At 41.2% G+C, this 22,327-nt stretch overlaps 2 protein-coding genes across 2 annotated transcripts; one reads left to right on the plus strand and one right to left on the minus strand.

Moving 5' to 3' along the window:
- Positions 1-680: 680 nt before the first annotated feature.
- Positions 681-11,145, minus strand: LOC141790359 (uncharacterized). The gene is made up of 8 exons (XM_074670183.1): positions 11,018-11,145; positions 9,947-10,384; positions 8,208-9,807; positions 7,748-8,014; positions 7,004-7,441; positions 5,686-6,108; positions 2,003-2,425; positions 681-1,107 (listed from the first exon to the last, which is right to left on the minus strand). The coding sequence occupies exons 2-8, from the start codon at positions 10,335-10,337 to the stop codon at positions 681-683; spliced, it is 3,969 nt and encodes a 1,322-aa protein (XP_074526284.1). The 5' UTR covers positions 10,338-10,384; positions 11,018-11,145.
- A 5,072-nt stretch (positions 11,146-16,217) lies between these two features.
- LOC141790171 (E3 ubiquitin-protein ligase TRIM16-like) lies at positions 16,218-17,915 on the plus strand. Its single transcript, XM_074669851.1, has one exon. It carries the CDS (start codon positions 16,248-16,250, stop codon positions 17,913-17,915), a length of 1,668 nt encoding a protein of 555 aa, XP_074525952.1. The 5' UTR covers positions 16,218-16,247.
- The last annotated feature ends 4,412 nt before the right edge of the window (positions 17,916-22,327 follow it).

Raw genomic sequence — 22,327 nt, forward strand, 5'->3', positions numbered from 1 at the left:
ACAAGGCTATCCCAAAACTCACTGCTGACTGAATAGATAAGGAATTGAAATTGCGTGTGGCTCTGACAGAGGGTGGAGACAGAGAAAAACCTGCTCCTGACCAGGTTTGATCCAGAGACTCTGTTGCCAGAGCAACAGACACAGAGTTTTAGTTAAACCTCTTAGTGAAACAGGCTTGACTTTCCCCTCTTTTTCAGGTTTGATTAACCTCCCTTTCTAAAACCAAAAACCCAGAGTTTCATTTATTTCAGAGTCAACAGACTCCGGGTTTTCATTAGACCTGCTTTGTGAAACGGACCACTGGAGGTTTTCAATAGGGTTGAGAAATAACAACATGACTAAATGAACAGTTTACAGCCTGTCACTGCTGGGGATCACAGCTTTAAACTTCTGCACACACTGAGATCTGCATCCTCATTTAGCAGTACAGATTTTGATCTTCTTTAAAGTATAGAAAGTTTGTGTCTTTTATATTTGATCTGTTGATCTTCATGGTTTAAAAACAAGCTGCAGATCCCCTCCTTGGATTTGAAAATGAGCATCATTCACTATCTTTCTGTTTGAAATATTTTTCTCAAGAAGTTTTGAGAGTAACCTTCACCCTGAATGTCACAGTGAGCTGACTGAGATGGAGGAGCACACCTCAACAGCTAAGCACAGATGTGTGAAGAACTGTTCATTTACCTGAGCTGTGAGATATAAGGCAGACACTGCAGGAAAGTCCTCACTCCTCTCTCTCCATATGACGAGCCCCACAGCATCACATGTTTATTCTCTGGTTGGAGTTTCAGCACTTCCAGGAGGATGGAGGTCTTTCTCTCTGAGAGGTCGATGATCCAGACTGCAGGAGTTGACTTGAAAACTGACTGTAGAGATGGAAGAACACTAAGGCCTGTTTCTGTCTCATAGACCTTAATGTAGGAGAACAGATCCAGAAGAAAACCACACTGGTAGGCTTTTTCTGTGTTTGGTAAAGGGAACCCTTGATGTGTGCACAGTGATGCTAACAGATCCAGTGTGTTCCCTCCTTCCTGCTGATCTCTCTCTGCTGCTGCACAGAACAGTCTCCCACACAACTTGATGTTATTTTCAGACCAGTAATAGAAACTGAAACAGAAGATGAAAAGTTTGTCAGGATGTGATGTTAACAGCAGGAAAGGAGACATGTTTTACTGATGGAGTGTTTCTACTAAAAGCTAACAAATAGCTGTTTGTGAGCAGAGAACAGTTCCTCTCCTCAATCTAAAACTCAAACTACTCTGAACCAAGTCCATTAAATGTAGAGGACTGATCCCTGACACCAGATGAAGATCTTCAGAACAGGTTTTCTGACTTGAGTCCATCCTCAGAGCTCTGTCCTCTCCTCTGCATCCACAGATAGTTTGATAAACTGGGATACAGCTCATGAAGCAGCAGGAGGAGCCAAAGAAAACTTCACACAGTAACTGATCAATCAATCAGATCTGAGCCTACAGATACCACACTTCATGTTTGGCCTCTGTCAGTGAAACCTCGTGATGTTAATAATGTTAAAGTCCAGTGTTAGAGCAGGTCACTCATTACACCCTGAGGACATTAGAATCATCTTAAATATTAATCAGTGATAGTTGTTGATCTTTATCAGTGTTTAAACTCTTCAGATCTTTTCAGACCCACATTCAGCCTTAGTTCATTTATTGGCTCAGAGTCGTTCTGTCTCAGAAAAAAATCCTCATTGAACTCATAGACCAGAGAACAGGATCAGTACTTTTTAGCTGCTTTAACCTGTCAGTGACCTTGAATATAAAGATATGTTCTTAAAATAAAAAGAGAAGAACTGACATGTGACTTAGACTTTCACACAATGTCCTGATCAACTTTAACTCAAATGAACAAACTTTCATCCAGCCCTCTGGATTATAACTCTCCTGGACCTTCACCCAGAATGTCACAGTGAGCTGACTGAGATGGAGGAGCACACCTCAACAGCTAAGCACAGATGTGTGAAGAACTGTTCATTTACCTGAGCTGTGAGATATAAGGCAGACACTGCAGGAAAGTCCTCACTTCACTCTCTTCATATGACCAGCTCCACAGCATCACATGTTTCTTCTCTGGTTGGAGTTTCAGCACTTCCAGGAGGATGGAGGTCTTTCTCTCTGAGAGGTCGATGATCCAGACTGCAGGAGTTGACTTGAAAACTGACTGTAGAGATGGAAGAACACTAAGGCCTGTTTCTGTCTCATAGACCTTAATGTAGGAGAACAGATCCAGAAGAAAACCACACTGGTAGGCTTTTTCAGTGTTTGCTAAAGGGAAATCTTGATGTGTGCACAGTGATGCTAACAGATCCAGTGTGTTCCCTCCTTCCTGCTGATCTCTCTCTGCTGCTGCACAGAACAGTCTCCCACACAACTTGACTCCATTTTCAGGCCAGTCATAGAAACTGAAACAGAAGATGAAAAGTTTGTCAGGATGTGATGTTAACAGCAGGAAAGGAGACATGTTTTACTGATGGAGTGTTTCTACTAAAAGCTAACAAATAGCTGTTTGTGAGCAGAGAACAGTTCCTCTCCTCAATCTAAAACTCAAACTACTCTGAACCAAGTCCATTAAATGTAGAGGACTGATCCCTGACACCAGATGAAGATCTTCAGAACAGGTTTTCTGACTTGAGTCCATCCTCAGAGCTCTGTCCTCTCCTCTGCATCCACAGATAGTTTGATAAACTGGGATACAGCTCATGAAGCAGCAGGAGGAGCCAAAGAAAACTTCACACAGTAACTGATCAATCAATCAGATCTGAGCCTACAGATACCACACTTCATGTTTGACCTCTCAACATTCAGTAAAAATCAAAGAACAATAAAGAGTTAAGCTGCTGTTTGGTTGAGTTTCTTGAAGTGTGCCCTGTTCCATTCTCATAACATAATTTGTAGTTGTTTAATCAGATTCAGACACGGGAACATTTTATCAATCCTCTTGTGATCTCTCTGCTATAGAACATCAGCAGCATGATGTCAGTGATAAGAAATAAGTAAACAATGAAGAATGAACAGAATTAATAGATTTAAATATTAGCATTAAATCAATGTAAGATGTCAGTGGCTTCAAACAAAACAAGCAACACATCAAATTTAGATAACAGGGTTAAATATAAAATAAACAAAGATCTTCTTAAATGATGATGAAATGTTTAGAAAAGGGATCTGTGAGGTAGTTTAAATGAAAGTACCAGAGGTCTGTTCCACAAAGCAGTGTTAGTAAACTCTGAGTCTAATTCTAAACTGTGAGTTGATCTACTTTGGGATAGAAAACTCTGAGTTTTGGGTTTCAGAACAGCTGATTTGAGTTAGTTATATCAGCTCAGAGTAGTTTCACCTGGAGTTAAGCGTGTGCAGCCCAACCATAAAAAGCCATCATCAGTGGAGCCCAGATACAATGATACACCATGACAACAGAGAGGAAGAGGGACACAATTTTCACCCCCAATTCAACTACAAGTTTTAATGCGCTCAGATGAAGAGTTTGAGCATGTTTTTAGAAAAATAGACTAACACAGCTGCAGCTGCAACAGAGGGAGACAGCATGGAGAACATTGCTGCTCGGGTCAATGTGTAAGTATAAATGTGGTCCTTTGCAATCTCAATAACATTACAGCTGTTTGAATTGATGCATATTAGTTTAAATCATTTAACTTAGGTGCAATCGTGCGGGAGTGAAGTGCTCATGGCAGCAGCTAAGGATAAGATATGTGCCAGGAGCTGAAAGGTTTTTGCTCTGGATTTAAGTCTCCAGGATTCTGTGGGATTTTGATTCTTTCTCTCTTTTTTTCCCTGGTAAATCAGTGTTTTTGTTGATCCATCAAGTATTTTTGGTTTGGGGCATTTTTTCCCTGTGGATTTATCTTTTGTTTCCTTGTGGATTCAATGATGTTTTGTGTTGTGTGAGTCAAGGACCAAAACCTGAGTCAAAGATAATTTGAAATAGCTCGAAAAAGGACACGTAGATTATTTTTGTCAGTCTGGGACTTTTATACAATTTTGGATTGAAAAAGGCAGAGATTGGGGAATTATTTTGGTTGAGATTTACTTTGGATTTGTCAGTACCCGTGGGGTGCTCAGGAGAATGATGAGTTAATGATTAAACAGGAAATATTTTGCTTTGAACACAGTCTCTGAGAGATCCACTGGTTTCATCTGTTAACTAACATTATTTTTTGATTATTGATATACTTCTTACTGCCAAGGTTTTCTACTTTTCCTCAAAGTTACCCCTTGAGTGTTCTTTTTAACACTGACTTAATAAAGATTGTGTTGTAAATATTAAAAAGCACTGTTCAAGCAGGTAAAATCTCAGCATAGTCTCATGGGGTTTACCTCATTTTTAACATGCTTCACATTGTAGAGTAAACATTAAGTGGCTGTTTGACTGTGCAGTGGTTTTATTCTAAAAATAATGTTGTTTTCACATACATAAATGACTTTCTCATCAATATCACATTCTGTTAAATAACTAAGCTCAGTTAAACTCACTCAGACTTCTACTCAGCCAACAGAAAGAAAAGGAAAACCACAAAGACTGGTAAAAGCTGTTTCATGGTGAGGCACACTTACAGATGCCTTAACTGCTCAGTATCTACATACAAAAACTTCTGTTTACAAAGAAACAGTGCAACACACAATATCTGCTGGGAAGTGAGCACATGACTGTGAGCAGTAATGTTTCAAATGTAAGGATGGATCAAGTTGTGTATGTAAATGATTGACTGAGACGTGAAACTGTCACACTCAGTAAGTTAACTGTCTGGAAATGCGATTACATGTGCGGTCTGATGATCAACTCCTGACACATTTTTAATTCTCTGCGCAGTAATGCTGCACCTTCATCCACAGGATTGTTGACAAAAGAACATGCCATGTCAGTGAGAATGCTCGGTAACACCTACTGTGCCTGATGATGAACTACTGACTGGGTTTTTTTTAGGATTTTTATTTTCCTTTTTTAATGACAGACAGCTAAACAAGGCTATCCCAAAACTCACTGCTGACTGAATAGATAAGGAATTGAAATTGCGTGTGGCTCTGACAGAGGGTGGAGACAGAGAAAAACCTGCTCCTGACCAGGTTTGATCCAGAGACTCTGTTGCCAGAGCAACAGACACAGAGTTTTAGTTAAACCTCTTAGTGAAACAGGCTTGACTTTCCCCTCTTTTTCAGGTTTGATTAACCTCCCTTTCTAAAACCAAAAACCCAGAGTTTCATTTATTTCAGAGTCAACAGACTCCGGGTTTTCATTAGACCTGCTTTGTGAAACGGACCACTGGAGGTTTTCAATAGGGTTGAGAAATAACAACATGACTAAATGAACAGTTTACAGCCTGTCACTGCTGGGGATCACAGCTTTAAACTTCTGCACACACTGAGATCTGCATCCTCATTTAGCAGTACAGATTTTGATCTTCTTTAAAGTATAGAAAGTTTGTGTCTTTTATATTTGATCTGTTGATCTTCATGGTTTAAAAACAAGCTGCAGATCCCCTCCTTGGATTTGAAAATGAGCATCATTCACCATCTTTCTGTTTGAAATATTTTTCTCAAGAAGTTTTGAGAGTAACCTTCACCCTGAATGTCACAGTGAGCTGACTGAGATGGAGGAGCACACCTCAACAGCTAAGCACAGATGTGTGAAGAACTGTTCATTTACCTGAGCTGTGAGATATAAGGCAGACACTGCAGGAAAGTCCTCACTCCTCTCTCTCCATATGACGAGCCCCACAGCATCACATGTTTATTCTCTGGTTGGAGTTTCAGCACTTCCAGGAGGATGGAGGTCTTTCTCTCTGAGAGGTCGATGATCCAGACTGCAGGAGTTGACTTGAAAACTGACTGTAGAGATGGAAGAACACTAAGGCCTGTTTCTGTCTCATAGACCTTAATGTAGGAGAACAGATCCAGAAGAAAACCACACTGGTAGGCTTTTTCTGTGTTTGGTAAAGGGAACCCTTGATGTGTGCACAGTGATGCTAACAGATCCAGTGTGTTCCCTCCTTCCTGCTGATCTCTCTCTGCTGCTGCACAGAACAGTCTCCCACACAACTTGATGTTATTTTCAGACCAGTAATAGAAACTGAAACAGAAGATGAAAAGTTTGTCAGGATGTGATGTTAACAGCAGGAAAGGAGACATGTTTTACTGATGGAGTGTTTCTACTAAAAGCTAACAAATAGCTGTTTGTGAGCAGAGAACAGTTCCTCTCCTCAATCTAAAACTCAAACTACTCTGAACCAAGTCCATTAAATGTAGAGGACTGATCCCTGACACCAGATGAAGATCTTCAGAACAGGTTTTCTGACTTGAGTCCATCCTCAGAGCTCTGTCCTCTCCTCTGCATCCACAGATAGTTTGATAAACTGGGATACAGCTCATGAAGCAGCAGGAGGAGCCAAAGAAAACTTCACACAGTAACTGATCAATCAATCAGATCTGAGCCTACAGATACCACACTTCATGTTTGGCCTCTGTCAGTGAAACCTCGTGATGTTAATAATGTTAAAGTCCAGTGTTAGAGCAGGTCACTCATTACACCCTGAGGACATTAGAATCATCTTAAATATTAATCAGTGATAGTTGTTGATCTTTATCAGTGTTTAAACTCTTCAGATCTTTTCAGACCCACATTCAGCCTTAGTTCATTTATTGGCTCAGAGTCGTTCTGTCTCAGAAAAAAATCCTCATTGAACTCATAGACCAGAGAACAGGATCAGTACTTTTTAGCTGCTTTAACCTGTCAGTGACCTTGAATATAAAGATATGTTCTTAAAATAAAAAGAGAAGAACTGACATGTGACTTAGACTTTCACACAATGTCCTGATCAACTTTAACTCAAATGAACAAACTTTCATCCAGCCCTCTGGATTATAACTCTCCTGGACCTTCACCCAGAATGTCACAGTGAGCTGACTGAGATGGAGGAGCACACCTCAACAGCTGAGCACTGATGTGTGAAGAACTGTTCATTTACCTGAGCTGTGAGATATAAGGCAGACACTGCAGGAAAGTCCTCACTTCACTCTCTTCATATGACCAGCTCCACAGCATCACATGTTTCTTCTCTGGTTGGAGTTTCAGCACTTCCAGGAGGATGGAGGTCTTTCTCTCTGAGAGGTCGATGATCCAGACTGCAGGAGTTGACTTGAAAAGAGTTTTGAGTCTGAGTCTTGGAATAACACTTAAACAGCCTTCACTCTCCATGTGTTGATATAAATCGAGGATGAACTCCTGCTCGTTGTTAACTGAAAACAATGACTTTAACCTTAGCAGTACATCTTGAATGCTCTGTTCTTTGTGGAGTGCTGCTTTCAGACATAAATCCAGGAACAGCTTCTTTCTTGTCTCCTTCAGTTTCCTGTCCCTTTCCTTCTTGTCCTGCAGTCCTGGACCTGTATCGCTCATCCTGAAGCTGAAAGATTAAAAAAAATATATATCAATGAATGCATTACATGAGCTGTACAACTATTCACATTACACATGCCTCCTTGAATAATGATCCTCTGAAATAAAAATAGATTTTGTTCAGCTTCAGATAATCAATCAAATCTACAGAGAAATGATTTCCAGGTAATCATTTGGAAAGAGGCTGTGTTTTCTCTCTGCTCAGTGAGTTGGGTTATTTACTGACTCACACCTTTGTTTGGGGTAGAGGGGGCTTATTAAGACCTCTCCCCTCTCTGTAGTTTGCATGTTAGATCATCCAGAAGCTGCTCACCTGAGTGACCTGATGCAGGGCAGAGCTTTGAGGAGGGACTCGCTCAGACTCGGGCAGACAGTAGTTGCTCTGCTGTCCCAGTGAAGGCAAACGTTCACCTTCGTTGGATTCTTCTGTAAGATGTTTGCTGCCCTTTCAAACAGCTCTCTTCTACCCTGAAGAGGGAGGTTCAACTGGTCCCCATCACAGCTGAGCAGGCTGGCGTCATTGAGCTGTCCTTCACTGAGAAAGACAATCCTCCACATCTGTCGTGGCAGAGGGTCACACCTGTGATTCAAAGGAGAAACAGAGCCCATTCCCATATTATAAAGGAGCAGAGAAGAGAAACAAGGCTGTTTAACTGCAGAGGTTAATACTTTTTATCCAGTTCTTATAAAAACTGATCCTGGTTATGATCATGGGCTCATTTTATTTCTGCACGTTGTAATTTGAGCAGCACTGTGACACCTTTAAGACGTACCATAAGACATTATCAAGACATCCAATCAGTCTTGTGATTCCTTGTTCTGACACAGACACGTCCTCCAGGTTCAGCCCAACCTTCCTCTCCTTCGACATTGTGACCACATTGGCCACAGCACAGCAAAGATAGGAATCAAGACTCTCAGCACTGAGATCAAGATGGTAGTCAAGTGTTTCCAGGAAGTCCACACATGCAGCAGGACACTGTGACTCATACAAGCACTGGCAAAAGAACAGCTGGTCCACACCAGGACAAAATGTGCTTCTCATCTCCTTGAAGATCCAGCTAGATGTACTTTTCAACTCCTGAGCTGGAACCAGGTGCTCCAACAAACTGGGGCTCTTCTCAGTTAACAGTCGACACATGAAAGGGATCAGGTGTTTCATGTGTTTCCCCTCCTCTGTGAGGCATTGCTGAAAAACACCATTGATCTGATCTGGATTCTTCAGGAGCCACAGAGATGCAAAAAACTCCTGCACTGTGTAGTGGAGAAACGCATATGTTGTTCTTGTTTCAGTGGGAGCCACTTTGACAACAAGGGGTTTCAGGAAGCAGAGCACACAGCTGTCTTCACAGGGAAGGTCCATTAAGTTCACACTTTTTCTCTTGGTTGCATGAAAAGCAAGCTCAGCCAAAGAAAGGATTTTGTCTTTCTTCTCCTGGATGAAGGAATTGAGGAACCTGATTGTTTTGTTGCTGCTCCTCTGAAGGCAAAACCGGACAATATTGATGTATATTTCTGTCATGCTGCACGGCTGTGGCGAGTCTTCTGGTGTCTTGGATAGAAAACAGGCAGCCACCATCAGAGCGTACATCGGGACATGGCAAAGAGTGAACAACTCCAAGTGACACAAAACCTTCTTGTGGTCCTCGCCAAGAATTACTGAGAAGTAGTTCCTGATGGTCTGCTCACTGAAGCCTTTCACCTCCACTCTGAGGAAGTCTCCAGAAAAGAGGTCGTCTTCATCGTCTGGTCTGCAGGTTATGATGACTTTGGCGTTGGGGAGTAGGTCCCTCTCCACCACGCTTTTCACCAGTGCAAAGGAGAGATCTGTGATTCCATCAAAAACCACCGTGACGTTATCAGAGAATTTCTTTATGTCCGCTAAGACCTCCTCTTTACCCTCATCGGGCTCACTGCACACACGGAAAAGGAGTTCCTCCAAGCTCATCCTCTCTGGGAAGTCAGATGTTTGTCTCATGTCAAAGTAAAACATGTAATCCAGCTCCTTGTTGTCTTTTTCTGCCCAGAGTTTGAACATTTCATGACATAGTGCTGTCTTTCCAATTCCAGGTTTACCAACCAGGAGTATGTTTTGGTTTGTTTTCAGCAGCTCATGGGGAGATGTGTTGGCTTTGTCCACAGGGATGTACGTCTTGAGCTTTTTAGGGCGACTCATCTTGCTTTTTTTGCTCTTAAATTTCTTTGTTTTCGATGGAGATTCACGTCCTTGTGTGACTAATACCAGTGGACTGTAGCACAGATCAGGGCTGTAGCTTTCTTCAAGCAGTTTTTTGTTCCTCATCCAAAATTCAGAAGACTTTTTTCGTGCTCGTGTTTTCAGCTTTGCCTGGTACTTTTGGCATGATCTCGGACCTGAAAGAAATATTTAAGCAGTGAGAGAATCAACCCCGAATGAAGTGAGCCTTCACTTAATTTGTACACAGACACGTGAAGGTGCATCACATAAAGTAAATACACCCATTGAAATCAACCAAATGCTGCTTCAAATTACCTGCTGAGAGGCCCTCATAGTTTCCAGCATCTTCTCTGAAAGGATAGCAGCTGATCCAGTAGGACAGGTTAAACTTTTCAGTCTCAGAGGAAGCTTCAGTTGTTGTCTCAGAATGAGCAGATCCCCTTCCTGAAGTCCTCTTCCGTGTCCTGTCAATAACCCTGAGGAACTTGTAGCAGGCTTCTTCCCCTTTCTTTGTGACTGAGTCCAGTATTTTTCTTGCTTTTTCAAACTCATTTCTTTCTGCCTGTATCGTACTGACCTCTTCACCATGAAACACTTCTTCCTGATACAGATTCTGGACAATCACTGAGAAGTCCCTTAAGTGTGTCACAAGGTGGAGTCTGGCAGAACTGACATATTCCAGGGCAGACTGTGATGTACACGCCATGTTTCCCTGCCTCTGTCTGCTCTGCACACAGACTGGCCTTCAGTGATCTGGAGAACAAAAGAGCCAGTTAATATCATGTCCATACTCTGGAAGAATTCATTTACTTCTGATCCATTCACCATAGTGACAACTACCCCAAATCTGCTGGACCAACTGACTCTTTGGCAGGGGGGTCCACACATCAGGAATTTGATCCAAGATCCATAATCAGTACCTGAGAACCAGTCCTGGACCTGAACCTTGATGAGCACGTCTCATATTTCCATGTCTACCTCAGCGTAGCATCCACAGTTTTTAAGTTCCCTTAAAAACCTGATAACAAAATATTCACCCCCTTGAGGATTATTGTTCCACTAAGGTGTGTGTGTGTGTGTGTGTGTGTGTGTGTGTGTGTGTGTGTGTGTGTGTGTGTGTGTGTGTAAATATTTCTCGTATCAATACGGAAGTATATCCAGTGTCCACTTCAGGATTGAAAATGAAACTTTTCGGTGAACAGGGACTCTCACTTGATGCCTGCTTCACTTGTTTAACAGATCAGGTCTCTAACTTTGAAATCTGACTGTAGCGTAATCTGAACAAACTGCAGGAAGCCGAGCCGGTCTGCTCTTCATCTGTAGTAATAACAATCTCTCTTGTTAACTTATTTAAAAGCAATGCTCTGCTCTTACCCTCAGACTCACCAGGGCTAGATACATCCAGGCAGTTTTCCGTTTTCAGTGGGTTTGTGTAGCTAAGTTTGAGGAGCCCTCTGTCAACCGAAGGCGAGATCTTTCTCCCTAGGATGAAATGTGAAATGGAGAAATCCACGCCGCCAACCCATGTGATTGGTTCCTGTAAAGTCTCTTCTTCTTCTGTGTAATCCTGCTGATTTGGCATCGAGTGCATTACATGCTCCACCATCGGTCTCCGAGGGAAATGAGGCGTCTCGCAGGTAGTTTATATTTACATATCAGAGAATGATATATACCATCAGAACAAGAAGAAACACGCTAAAATCGCGCGGATTTTGAATCTTTTCCTGTGGTAATGGCTATCTTTTGTCAGCATTGCAAGCGGCTATAGGAGGCGAAGACTCGAAAAGTCTGCTTTGGAGGTTAGAAATACAGTAAAATATTCTGCACTAATTACGTTTGGTAACAGCATCACCTGGATGCTATTTTGCATCTAGTGGAAATGCGCGCCTACCTTAAAGCTAATGCGGGTTTCCTTCAAAACGTTTCGGCTCCATATGGTTCTGACCGAGGGGGGTTGGTAGTCCAACTTCAAGGAAGCCATGTATCCTATTAACTAAAGATCTATGCATTGTTATCTAGTTATACAATTTGGGTTAGTGATAATCGTAATGATGATGTGTACATATTTATAATCAAACTAGGCCTGGTTGTAGAACACTTTTAATGAGATGAAATGCTGCTCAAAGTGCTTCAGAGTTTAACAGAAAAAAAGAAATGATTAACCAAGCTGATTTTTTTTTTTAATAAATAGTAAAAGCATCAAACTAAAAAAGCGTCAAAAATGAATAACATTTAAAATTTCAGACTACTATAGAATTACCACATGTTAAATTTCGATTCAAGAACTTAACACTTTCAACACAGCGTGGTGGAGCGGCTTTGTAATTGCAGTGAAAATTAAAAAACATACGAGCATTTGATGTGGAAGCGTGTGGAAGTGAGAGACTTTGCAGGAACCAATCACATGGGTTGGGGGCGTGAATTTACCGATTTCATCCTAGGGGAAAAAAAACTCGCTCCCGGGGGAGGGGATAAATTTACGTGCAGCACCTCCTCTCTCTAGTGATGGGCGCTCGAGGCTTTGTTGAGGCTTCGACACCTGATTCGAAAAAATGCTTCATTGCTCGAGGCTTCAATGATACAATGCTCGAGTAGGTCATCTAGTGGTCAATAAAATGAAGTGCAATTGAAATGATGATAAAGTCATTGTTTCATGAGTCATTTGGGATTTGACCCGCTAATGCGTTTTTGTTCACGAACACTGCATGGATGAATGGTTTCACGGTCACTCACACAATAAAATACATTTTGAAAAAGAAAAATAAAGACAATGTATTTGTGACTTCTAATTGAAGTTCACAGTAGCTCCATACTTAAGCCTGACAGTAGTCATATTACAACCTAAAACAAATTCAAATATCACATAGCTTAAAAGATTTTGATGATGATTTTGACGCCAGGTGTCTAATATTGTTAAGTAAAATATATTATCATTGGCATGATTGGACAGGAATTTAACTCACAAATGCCAGTTACGAGTCCATTATAGTAGCAGTTCACTACAAAGCACCTATTTGTGACATGATTCTGTGTGATATATAATTCTCATATTATGATGCTTAGCCCTACAATAACTGTTGTACTTTACTCAGAGTAGTCTATCATGTTATGTTGGATCTTCAGTACTGAATGTAACTGTCAAACCGAACCTCTGCCAATCAGGTGCTTCGTTTGATGTCTGAGCCACAGCAGTGGTTCGATACACTCAACTGTTTCATACGTCACTCAACTGTTTCGGACGTCACTCGGCACATGACGGATACACGCTCCGGCACAGTGCTTCGATACGTTTGCTTCATGAGCTACGGCGCATGTGTCGGAGCCTTGGGTATCAGCGGACCATCACTACCTCTCTCCCTCTCTCTTCATACTTCCGGGATAGGAGCAGTTAAGAGCTCTGGTGCGGGTCATCTCGTCGTAGTTGAATTATGATTTACTAATAGAAAAACTGTTGTAATCCCAGGACCGTTGTTCGTGTGTGTGGCTGTGGAGTTTCTGCTTGTTTGAAGTGCAGATCGTGATCGTGTTGCTTGATGTCCGGCGGAGTGTCGAGCTGAGGTTGTGAACAGCCGAGGTAACCAAAATGTTTGTAGCATCTAGCACACTGTGAATGGTGAACTGGTGTTTTCAGCATTGGCTAATATGTTATGTTCTTATTACCTTTCGCCACTTGTTTGCCTTGTCTCTTGCTTTGTTTTTTTGTTTGCCTTGTTTCTTTCCCTGTCCCTTTTCTGGTGTTTCGCTACTTTCGGTTAGGATCGTTATTATGAAGGTAAATTTTGTGCAATACGAATTCAAAGGCACAGAGAAAGATGACCATAAATTTAAGTATGTGTAACGATAAATTTGCATTCACAAATAAAAGTGCTTTAGGAGTTGTGTAGTTGAAGATTTTTTTTTTTTGCATACCTGAAGATATTTATTTCTGCAAATACAATTCAACAGTTACAGGTCTTCAGATTTATTTTTTGCAAGTGCACAAATCCATTGCTGCGAGTGCTCAAATTGTAATTTCTGCACACTCTCACTTTTGCTCCCCTTTGTCTGAGATTTTGGGTGCAAAACAAATCTGAAGTCTCAGTAAAAGATACCCAGAAATTTGCATATGTGTAACAAAAAAATTGCATCCACAAAAAAAAATGCTTTAGGAGTTGTGTAGTTGAAGAATTTTTTTGTGCATACATGAAGATATTATTTTTCTGCAAATACAATTCAACAGTTACAGGTCTTCAAATTTATGATCTGCAAGTGCACAAATCAACCGCTGCGAGTGCTCAAATTCCTGCGCGCTCTCACTTCTGCTCCCGTTTGTCTGAGGGGCTGTTCACACGACAACGGTTTTAGGGTGAACCGCAACAGTTTTGTTGTGTTTCAGCCTCGCGTTTACACCGAAATGGCGTTTCAGCCGACCTAAAGCAAAAAACTCTTGAAAACGGCCTCCAGACTGGAATTTCTTGAACGATCCTGACACTGTTGCCCTGTAAACAGTAAGCTGGCGTTTTCAATGGAAATGATGACGTCACAGTCTGCCTTGCGCACGCATACAACAGGACAACAGTACTGTTGGTACGATCGTCATGGACTACCATGTTGTGCTTGTGCTGCTCAATCTGCTGCATCTGCTGACTGATTTTAACAAAATCTGCATCTGTTGCTCCACTTTTTGACTTAGTATTCCCCAATACACCAGATGATCGGCTCAACTCTACTTCGGTGAAACCCACAAAAACGGCTTCTGGACAAGACAGTTATAGCACCACCTATAGGCCTGGGGTGCTCACTACAGCGTTCATCAGTGTTTCCGTGCAAACGCAGATTTTTTTCACTGAGTTTTCACTGCGTTTTAGCGTTTTCAGATAAAACGTTGTCGTGTAAATGGGGCCTAAGATCTTTGGTGCAAAAGTAATTTGAGCACTGGCGGCGAAGGGTCTTGTCAGCGGTAGATTTGCTCCTTGTCCACGCCCAAGCGCTCTGACCTGCCAGAGTTGCCCCGCTCTGATTGGCCAAGGTGGGCCGTGCTCCGATTGGTCGTAGTAGCCGCCATTCCCCAACAGACACCCCCCCCCCCCCCATATCTTGCAAGTGCTTTAATTACTGTTGCACCAAAGATCTCAGTCAAACGGGAGCAGAAGTGAGAGCGCGCAGGAATTGCAATTTGAGCACTCGCAGCAGTGGATTTGTGGACTTGCAAAAAATAAATCTGAAGACCTGTTACTGTTGAATTGTATTTGCAGAAATAAATATCCTCAGGTATGAAAAAAAAAAGAAAGACGCTACTCAGTAACATTGAGAGTTCAGTCCGGGTTTAGGGGACCGCAGGTGTCCTGCGGTTTATTTAGTCAGACTTTTGTTTTATTTTGTTTTTGCTTCGTGTGATTTAAGGCACATTTCTATTTGCCTGTAGAGGTGTTGTGTTTCTTTTTAGTTTGACCTGATAAGTCTGTTCAATATGAAATGATAATTAATTCTTTCCAGACTGAATTTTGTTTCTTAATTGTTGAAAAAACATCAAATGAATAAGATAGAAAGGTCTAAGGAGGCTAAAGATCTGGTCATTAAAAATATCACAAAGCTCCATAGAAATCAGTGAAATCACACCAGGATATTCATAAAGCTAACAAAGTTAATATAATTTAAAACATCTGTAATGTCTCAGTTATCGATGTGTTTCATCAACAGATACTCATGTCTTAACTCCAAACACTTATATTTAAAATAATTGAATTCACTGCGCAAAAAGGACATGGTGCAAAAAATAAAGTTGTACACAGAAGAAACTGTTTAATAGAAATGTAAACATCTGGAACAGTCTCAGTGACAAACTTCATCAGTTTAAATTTGAGCTTAAATTTGAAAGTTTATTGTTGAATTCACCAAAATCATTCAGCTTTCCAGCATCAGTCATTCCAGCCTCCAATGATTTCCCCTCTGCTCCTTTCTCCTCTGACCTGACAGCAGGGGGCGACATGTGGCCTGAGGCAAACTGCTTTTTAGCTTCAAATTAACCAGGTATGAACAGATGACACAATGATATGCTGTTATGGTCTTTGACCAGCTACAGACTCATCATGTAACCTTACATCACTTTGTTAAAGCAGTGAGAAGGCAGCTCAGAGCTAAAAATGTCTTTCAAGATGTTTCAGAGCTTGGTTATAATTCTTTTATGTGTTAAATGTGACTTTTTTAATCTAGGAGAAACTCTTTGAGAGAAAAAATGTTGTTGAGTGTCCAGGCTGCATTACAATAAAAACAAAGTTAACTAGAGAGCAGATACACAGACATTATCATATACATTTAAAAAAAACATGAAGGTAAGTTTAAAACGTGACCACAGTCAGAATATCTGCAGTGTTTCTGAATCCATGTTGAGAGCCTGTCCTTCCAGAATGGAAACATGATTCATGACATTTTTAACTCCTCCTCCTGCTTCCTGTTCCTCTCTGACCTCACATTTCCTTCTTCCTTCCCTTCAGATCTACAGTTTACAGCTGGGTGTAACCAGCATGTGGGACAGGAAGCTCCGCCTCAAACTGTGAACACATGCTGTGGAAATCAGTGCTGGTGTCAGTACCAGTTGTTGGAGGTGAAACTTTAGGAGTCTGTGCTGAGAGGAGAGATGGCGCAGAGAGAAATTCAGCTGGACCAAGAAACTTTCTCTTGTTGGATCTGTCTGGATCTCCTGACAGATCCAGTGGCTGTTTCCTGTGGACACAGCTTCTGCATGAGCTGTATTAAAACCCGCTGGGACACAGAGGATGATAAGAGAGTCTACAGCTGTCCTCAGTGTAAGAAGAGCTTCACTCCCAGGCCTGTGCTGGAGAAAAACACCATGTTAGCAGCTTTAGCGGAGGAACTGAAGAAGACTGGACCCCCAGCTGCTCCTGCTGATCCCTGCTGTGCTGGACCTGAAGATGTGGCCTGTGATGTCTGCACTGGGAGGAAAGTGAAAGCCTGGAAGTCCTGTCTGCAGTGTTTGGCTTCTTACTGTGACAGACACCTTCAGTCTCATTATGACGCTCCTCCGTTGAAGAAACACAAGCTGGTGGAGCCGTCCAAGAAGCTCCAGGAGAACGTGTGCTCTCTTCACGATGAGGTGAGGAAGACGTTCTGTGGTACTGATCAGCAGTCTATCTGTTATCTCTGCTCTGTGGACCAACACAAAGGCCACAACAGCGTCTGGGCTGCAGCAGGAAGTACTGAGAGGCAGAGAGAGCTGGAGGGGAGTCGACGAAACATCCAGCAGAGAATCCAGGACAGAGAGAAAGATGTGGAGCTGCTCCAACAGGAGCTGGAGGCCATCAATGGCTCTGCTGATAAAGCCGTGGAGCACAGTGAGAAGATGTTCACTAAGCTGATCCGTCTCATGAAGAAAAGACGCTCCGATGTGAGGCAGCAGATCAGATCCCAGCAGCAAACTGAAGTGAGTCGAGTCAAAGAGCTTCAGGAGAAGCTGGAGCAGGAGATCACTGAGCTGAAGAGGAAAGACGCTGAGCTGCACGAGCTGTCACACACACAGGATCACAACCTACACCTCTGCCCCTCAGTGTCAGCACTCAGTCCATCTACACACTCATCCAGCATCAAGATCCGTCCTCTGACACACTTTGAGGATGTGACAGCAGCTGTGTCACAAGTCAGAGTTAAACTACAGGACGCCCTGAGAGAGGGATGGACAAACATCTCACACACACTGACTGGAGTGGAGGTTTTACTGCCACAGCCAGAACCCAAAACCAGAGCTGAGTTCTTCACGTATTCACGTGACCTCACTCTGGATCCAAACACAGCAAACACACTGCTGTTCTTATCTGAGGGGAACAGAAAAGCAACATTTGCACTTCAACATCAGTCTTATCCTCGTCACCCAGACAGATTCACTGGTTGGTTTCAGGTCCTGAGCAGAGAGAGTCTGACTGGATGTTGTTACTGGGAGGTGGAGCGGGGAGGAACAGGAGTTACTGTAGCAGTCTCATACAAGAAAATCAGCAGAGCAGGGAGCTCAGATCAATGTTTGTTTGGACACAACAACAAATCTTGGGCTTTAGATTGTGACGACAACGGTTATAACTTTTGGTTCAACAAAGTCCAAACTCCTGTTTCAGGTCCTCCGTCCTCCAGAGTGGGAGTGTACCTGGATCACAGAGCAGGTATTCTGTCCTTCTACAGCGTCTGTGAAACCATGACTCTCCTCCACAGAGTCCAGACCACATTCACTCAGCCTCTACAAGCTGGACTCAGGATCTGTTATTCTGGATCCTCAGCTGAGTTTATTAAAGTCAGATAGTCTGAAGTGGTTTCAGGGACAGAGGGTTCACTTCAGGGTTTGAAGTCTTCAACTTTGATTTTTGTTTCTCTTTGTTGCTGAGAGCTGATTGTTGTCAGCTGTCACTCAAACTCAGGAGTATCTCCTTGCTTGGTCTTGAGTGTGTTTGGATTTAGAGGTTTTGTTTGGCTCTTTTCCAATTTGTTATAAACTGAAAGACTGCCAGAGGTGTTGACTCAGTGAGGAAGATGTTAGTGTCTCCGGTGTGTACAGTTTAAAATCATTTAGACTCACACCCTGTGGGCACAGATAGCAGAGGCTGAACGATCTAAAGACAAAACAGAAGTTTCAGGTTTTTGTTTCGAGTCTTTCTAAAAAATGTGACTTTTTTGTTTGTCCAACCTTCATTCCTTTCTCTGACAGACACTTTAAAGTAATTCATGTAAACTTGATGAGTGAAGGAAGAATATCAAGTGTTCAGTTATCTAATACTGGAGTTCAGGAATGTAGTTCAGTTGTTAAAAGCATTTTATACATTTTTTATGTCTTTTTTTTTCTTTTTCTAAATTTCATCATGTTCTATGTTAATCTTTAACATTAGAGGGGCTGTGAGGAGTTTGCTAAAGTCTTCCTTCTAGATATATGCCTGATCATAATCCACACTTTAAAATGAGATTATCAGCTCCACTATTACAGGTTATTGTAAATTGTTCCTACTTTGCTTCCAGATCAGGTCAAGCAGGACTGGATTGATTCTCTATGACAACACCACCCCAGCTAATGAATTTTAGCAGTGAGAAGAGAGGTCTGTTTTTTTCTCTGATGAAAACTATTTCTGTGATTAATGTTGTAGTGACTGTGGACACTGGAGCCTAACTGTCAGACAGGAAAAGGACAGATGAGCAGAAGAAAGATAAACAGGAGAGAGATAGAGCACGTGCTTAAGGCTAACACAGGAGCTAAACTGTTTGTGATAATGTTGATTCCAACCCACAGTCAGCAGTTATTCTGCAGTGGTCTGTTCAAACTTTAGAGTCTATCAATAAATGAAGAGTGAGGTTACGTTAGCTCTGATTGGTAGATGACTGGCAGGATATAACCAGGATTCACTAACGTTAAACACGACAGACATGTCTTAGAGCACTGGACTGCCAGCTGAGCTAAATATAAACAGCTACTAAACTACAAACAAACTGACAATGTCTACTTGTTGTCATGTTATCCTACAGATACGGCGGAGGCTGACGATAGCGCTACATATAGCCGGCTGCTTAAACGTTTGCTTGATGTCACATTTCAAACCATAGCACTACGTAACTGTACTGATAAATACCTTACCTTGGCGCGTTGTATCCAGTAAAAAGTTGTCTTGGACAAAGAAAATGTGTTTCCATCTGATCTCAGTTTAATTCCAAAACAAACACACACCTTGCTCAATGTAATTGATGACAGTGTGAGTGAGACTCCAGGCCAGAAGGTGGCGAGGGAGTGCAATTAAAACAGATCCTCCTCGCCGCATCTTTAAGCATGTAAATCCAGATGTTATTTATAAATAAGACGTATATAGTTTGACTTGTATTTGATCATATAAGAACAGTTAATTGTGTTTAATTGGCTGTGATGGTTTTGACAAACTGATAATGAGAATGAAAAGTGAAGGATTGTTCCCGTTTATCCTCAAACAATTCACTTAATTTACAGCAGATTCAGAAAAAGGACTAAAATTACTCAATAAACAATGATTCAGAGTCACAGTTAATGTCCAAACTCTGAGACTGTTTGGACACTTGAGAGACACAAACTTGGTACAGCTTCCCATCATTCTGACAGCTGAATGGATGATGATGATCCTCAGCTGGACTCTATCTGGACTCTTGGATTAAAGCTGTTTTTGTGCTGATTTGTTGGATAATTTATCATGATGAGCATCTTAACCTTATGTTTGTTCAGTCTGAGTATTGGACCAAAGTTCAGTGTGGGTCCAATCATAACTCCTCTATGAGCTCACCTCAAGAAGCAAACTCAGGAACTCTGAAGATCATGTAAAAATAAAAATTCACATGTCACACTCTGTAACAAGAACAGATTTCTGAGTGACTTGAGCTGATTGAGACTTTCACTGTTACCCGACCTACTTTATGAATCCAGAAGTACACGATAAAATTAATGTAAAAAGACAAAAATAAAAGCAGATCCCGTAAAAACTCAAACACGTGTCCTCCTGTAATGTGTCCATGTTTAGACCTGTGGGTGACACTCTGTTATACTGACTCTATGTAAGTTATTTTCAGTATTCTCTCATCAAACTATTTTACTTCAGCTTGTCACACACAGACTGACTGCTTATGATCTGTGTCAGGGCGCCCTCTAGTGACAGTTTTCAGGTCTGTCTTTTCACTGTTCTGAAACTCTGGTGATGTAAAGTTTCTGCAGAGTCAGAGTGTCAGAGTGCAGTGTCCAATCAAAGTGTGGTATCACATAAGAGGGTGTGTCTGTCAGTGAAAAGACTTCCATCCATCCTCTCTCATCATTCCTCCCATTCCTCTTCTCCATCCTCCATCCTCTGTCCTCTGAGCAGCCTTTAGACCTTTAGTATGTCTTATAATAGTGGGTCATTAAGTGCTTCCTGTTTGGCTGAGGCCAGAGGAGACTGCAGTTCAGAGTTTAGGATCTACCTTCAGGGGCCTTCCAGATCTCTCAATGCTGCTCTGAGGACAGAGGATGGAGGGTAGAGGAGGGAAATAGGAGTAACGTTTAGAAAGGATCCATGAAAGCAGCCTTAGCAGAAGTTTTTTCATTAATGGACACATGGGACGTCACTCACTGATTGGATCCTGGAGGACCTAAAAACAGTCCCCGAGGTAGAGCCCGATGGAATCCATTTTATTATTCATATTCTGTTTTTGTTCTACTTAAAATGTTTTAGAATTATTTTTTATTTTACCCTGTACACTTATAGGAATCAAAACATAACATTGTAACAGAACAATGTACAAACAAGTGCTTTGCGTACAAAGTGCTCATAATTTAAGATGGTTTCAAGTAAAGAAAAAAAACTGGAAACACAAGTCCATCTGTGATTTTTTTGTTTGAAAAAAGAAAACACAAAGTGCTCAATAAATGTTTTGTTTTTGTAAACAGACTGTGAACACAACACTTCATTCAGTCAGTCATTTGTAACAGAGGTGCTTCTTAAAACAACCTGTAATTGAATAATTGAAGAAAATGCATCTTAAGAAGACGATGATGCAGTAAGGAATGAACCTGGGTTATAACTTTACTCTGTTAACAAACATTGTTAACATCACTTCATCAGGCCTTGTACTTTAACAAATGTCTAAACTTGTTGTTTCCTTTGATAAAACCAATATGTTGTTTCAGTATGAACTGATAATTAATCACATCCTGGAGTATTTTAGCTTTAGAAACTTATTCAATCTTAATATTACAGATATATTTAGCCTGATATCCTCTTCAGATTCCTGGTATAGTTTTGAAAAAAAAAAGATGAATAGAGTTGATTCTGATTCTGATTAAGAGCTACAAAGTTCCAAAGACTAGATTATTGTTTACATGTGGATTATTTTAAAACTAAGATTAAGGATCATCTGATCAGCTTTTGTTTCTTAATTGGAAAAAAAAATAACGTCAAAAAAAGATAGAAGGCCTAAAGAGGCTGAAGTTCTGGTCATTAAAAATATCACAGAGCCCCATAGAAAGCAGAGAAGTCACACCATGGAAGGTTCAAAGAGCTAACACAGCTAACAGAGCTATTATTATCAGCTAGAGAGCAGATACACAAACATTATCATAGAGGTGATTATTAAACATTAAAAACATTAAGATAAGTTTCAAAACTAGACCACAGTCAGAATATCTGCAGTGTTTCTGAATCCATGTTGAGAGCGTGTCCTTCCAGACTGGAAACATGATTCATGACATTTTTAACACCTCCTCCTGCTTCCTGTTCCTCTCTGACCTCACATTTCTTTCTTCACTCCCTTTCAGAAGAGGAGGGCGATACTGGGAAATTTGGTAGTTACCTGATACCAAGTAAATACAGGGCCAGTATCTCCGATACCGATACTTTTATATTATTAGGGTTGATGTGTCATCAAACTGCTGACCTTTGGGTGTTTTTAAGTTTTTTTTTCCTTTTGATTATGTGGTTAAAACCTAGATAGAATTTAGGAAAAGTTTAAAGCTGACTACAAAATACTTTAGTGTCATAACTAACATTTGTGTTCAGAAACAAAAGAACAGTAACAGTTTTTTCCCCACTACATTGTTATGTGTGAAATTCTTTTCTTTTCAGGTCTCCACTTTTATAAAACCGCAGCAGTCAGTGCATGCAGGAGAAAAAATTAAACTGGAGCATCAATATTTTTACACTGGTATCATTTGATATCAATACCAATGTATCGATATTATTG

The sequence above is a fragment of the Halichoeres trimaculatus genome, unplaced genomic scaffold (genome assembly GCF_033239565.1).
Source record: "Halichoeres trimaculatus isolate MK-OKI-2021-1 unplaced genomic scaffold, fHalTri1.1 fHalTri1_scaffold_5, whole genome shotgun sequence".
NCBI lineage: Eukaryota > Metazoa > Chordata > Actinopteri > Labriformes > Labridae > Halichoeres > Halichoeres trimaculatus.

What these genes read in the sequence shown, in the direction of transcription:
- LOC141790171 (XM_074669851.1), top strand. Translation starts at nt 16,248, where the DNA reads ATGGCGCAGAGAGAAATTCAGCTGGACCAAGAAACTTTCTCTTGTTGG.
- LOC141790359 (XM_074670183.1), bottom strand. Translation starts at nt 10,337, where the DNA reads ATGGCGTGTACATCACAGTCTGCCCTGGAATATGTCAGTTCTGCCAGA. An exon ending in CCTTATATCTCACAGCTCAG is followed by an intron (nt 6,109 to 7,003) that starts GTAAATGAACAG and finishes CTTCTGTTTCAG; the next exon opens with TTTCTATTACTGGTCTGAAA. An exon ending in CCTTATATCTCACAGCTCAG is followed by an intron (nt 1,108 to 2,002) that starts GTAAATGAACAG and finishes CTTCTGTTTCAG; the next exon opens with TTTCTATTACTGGTCTGAAA.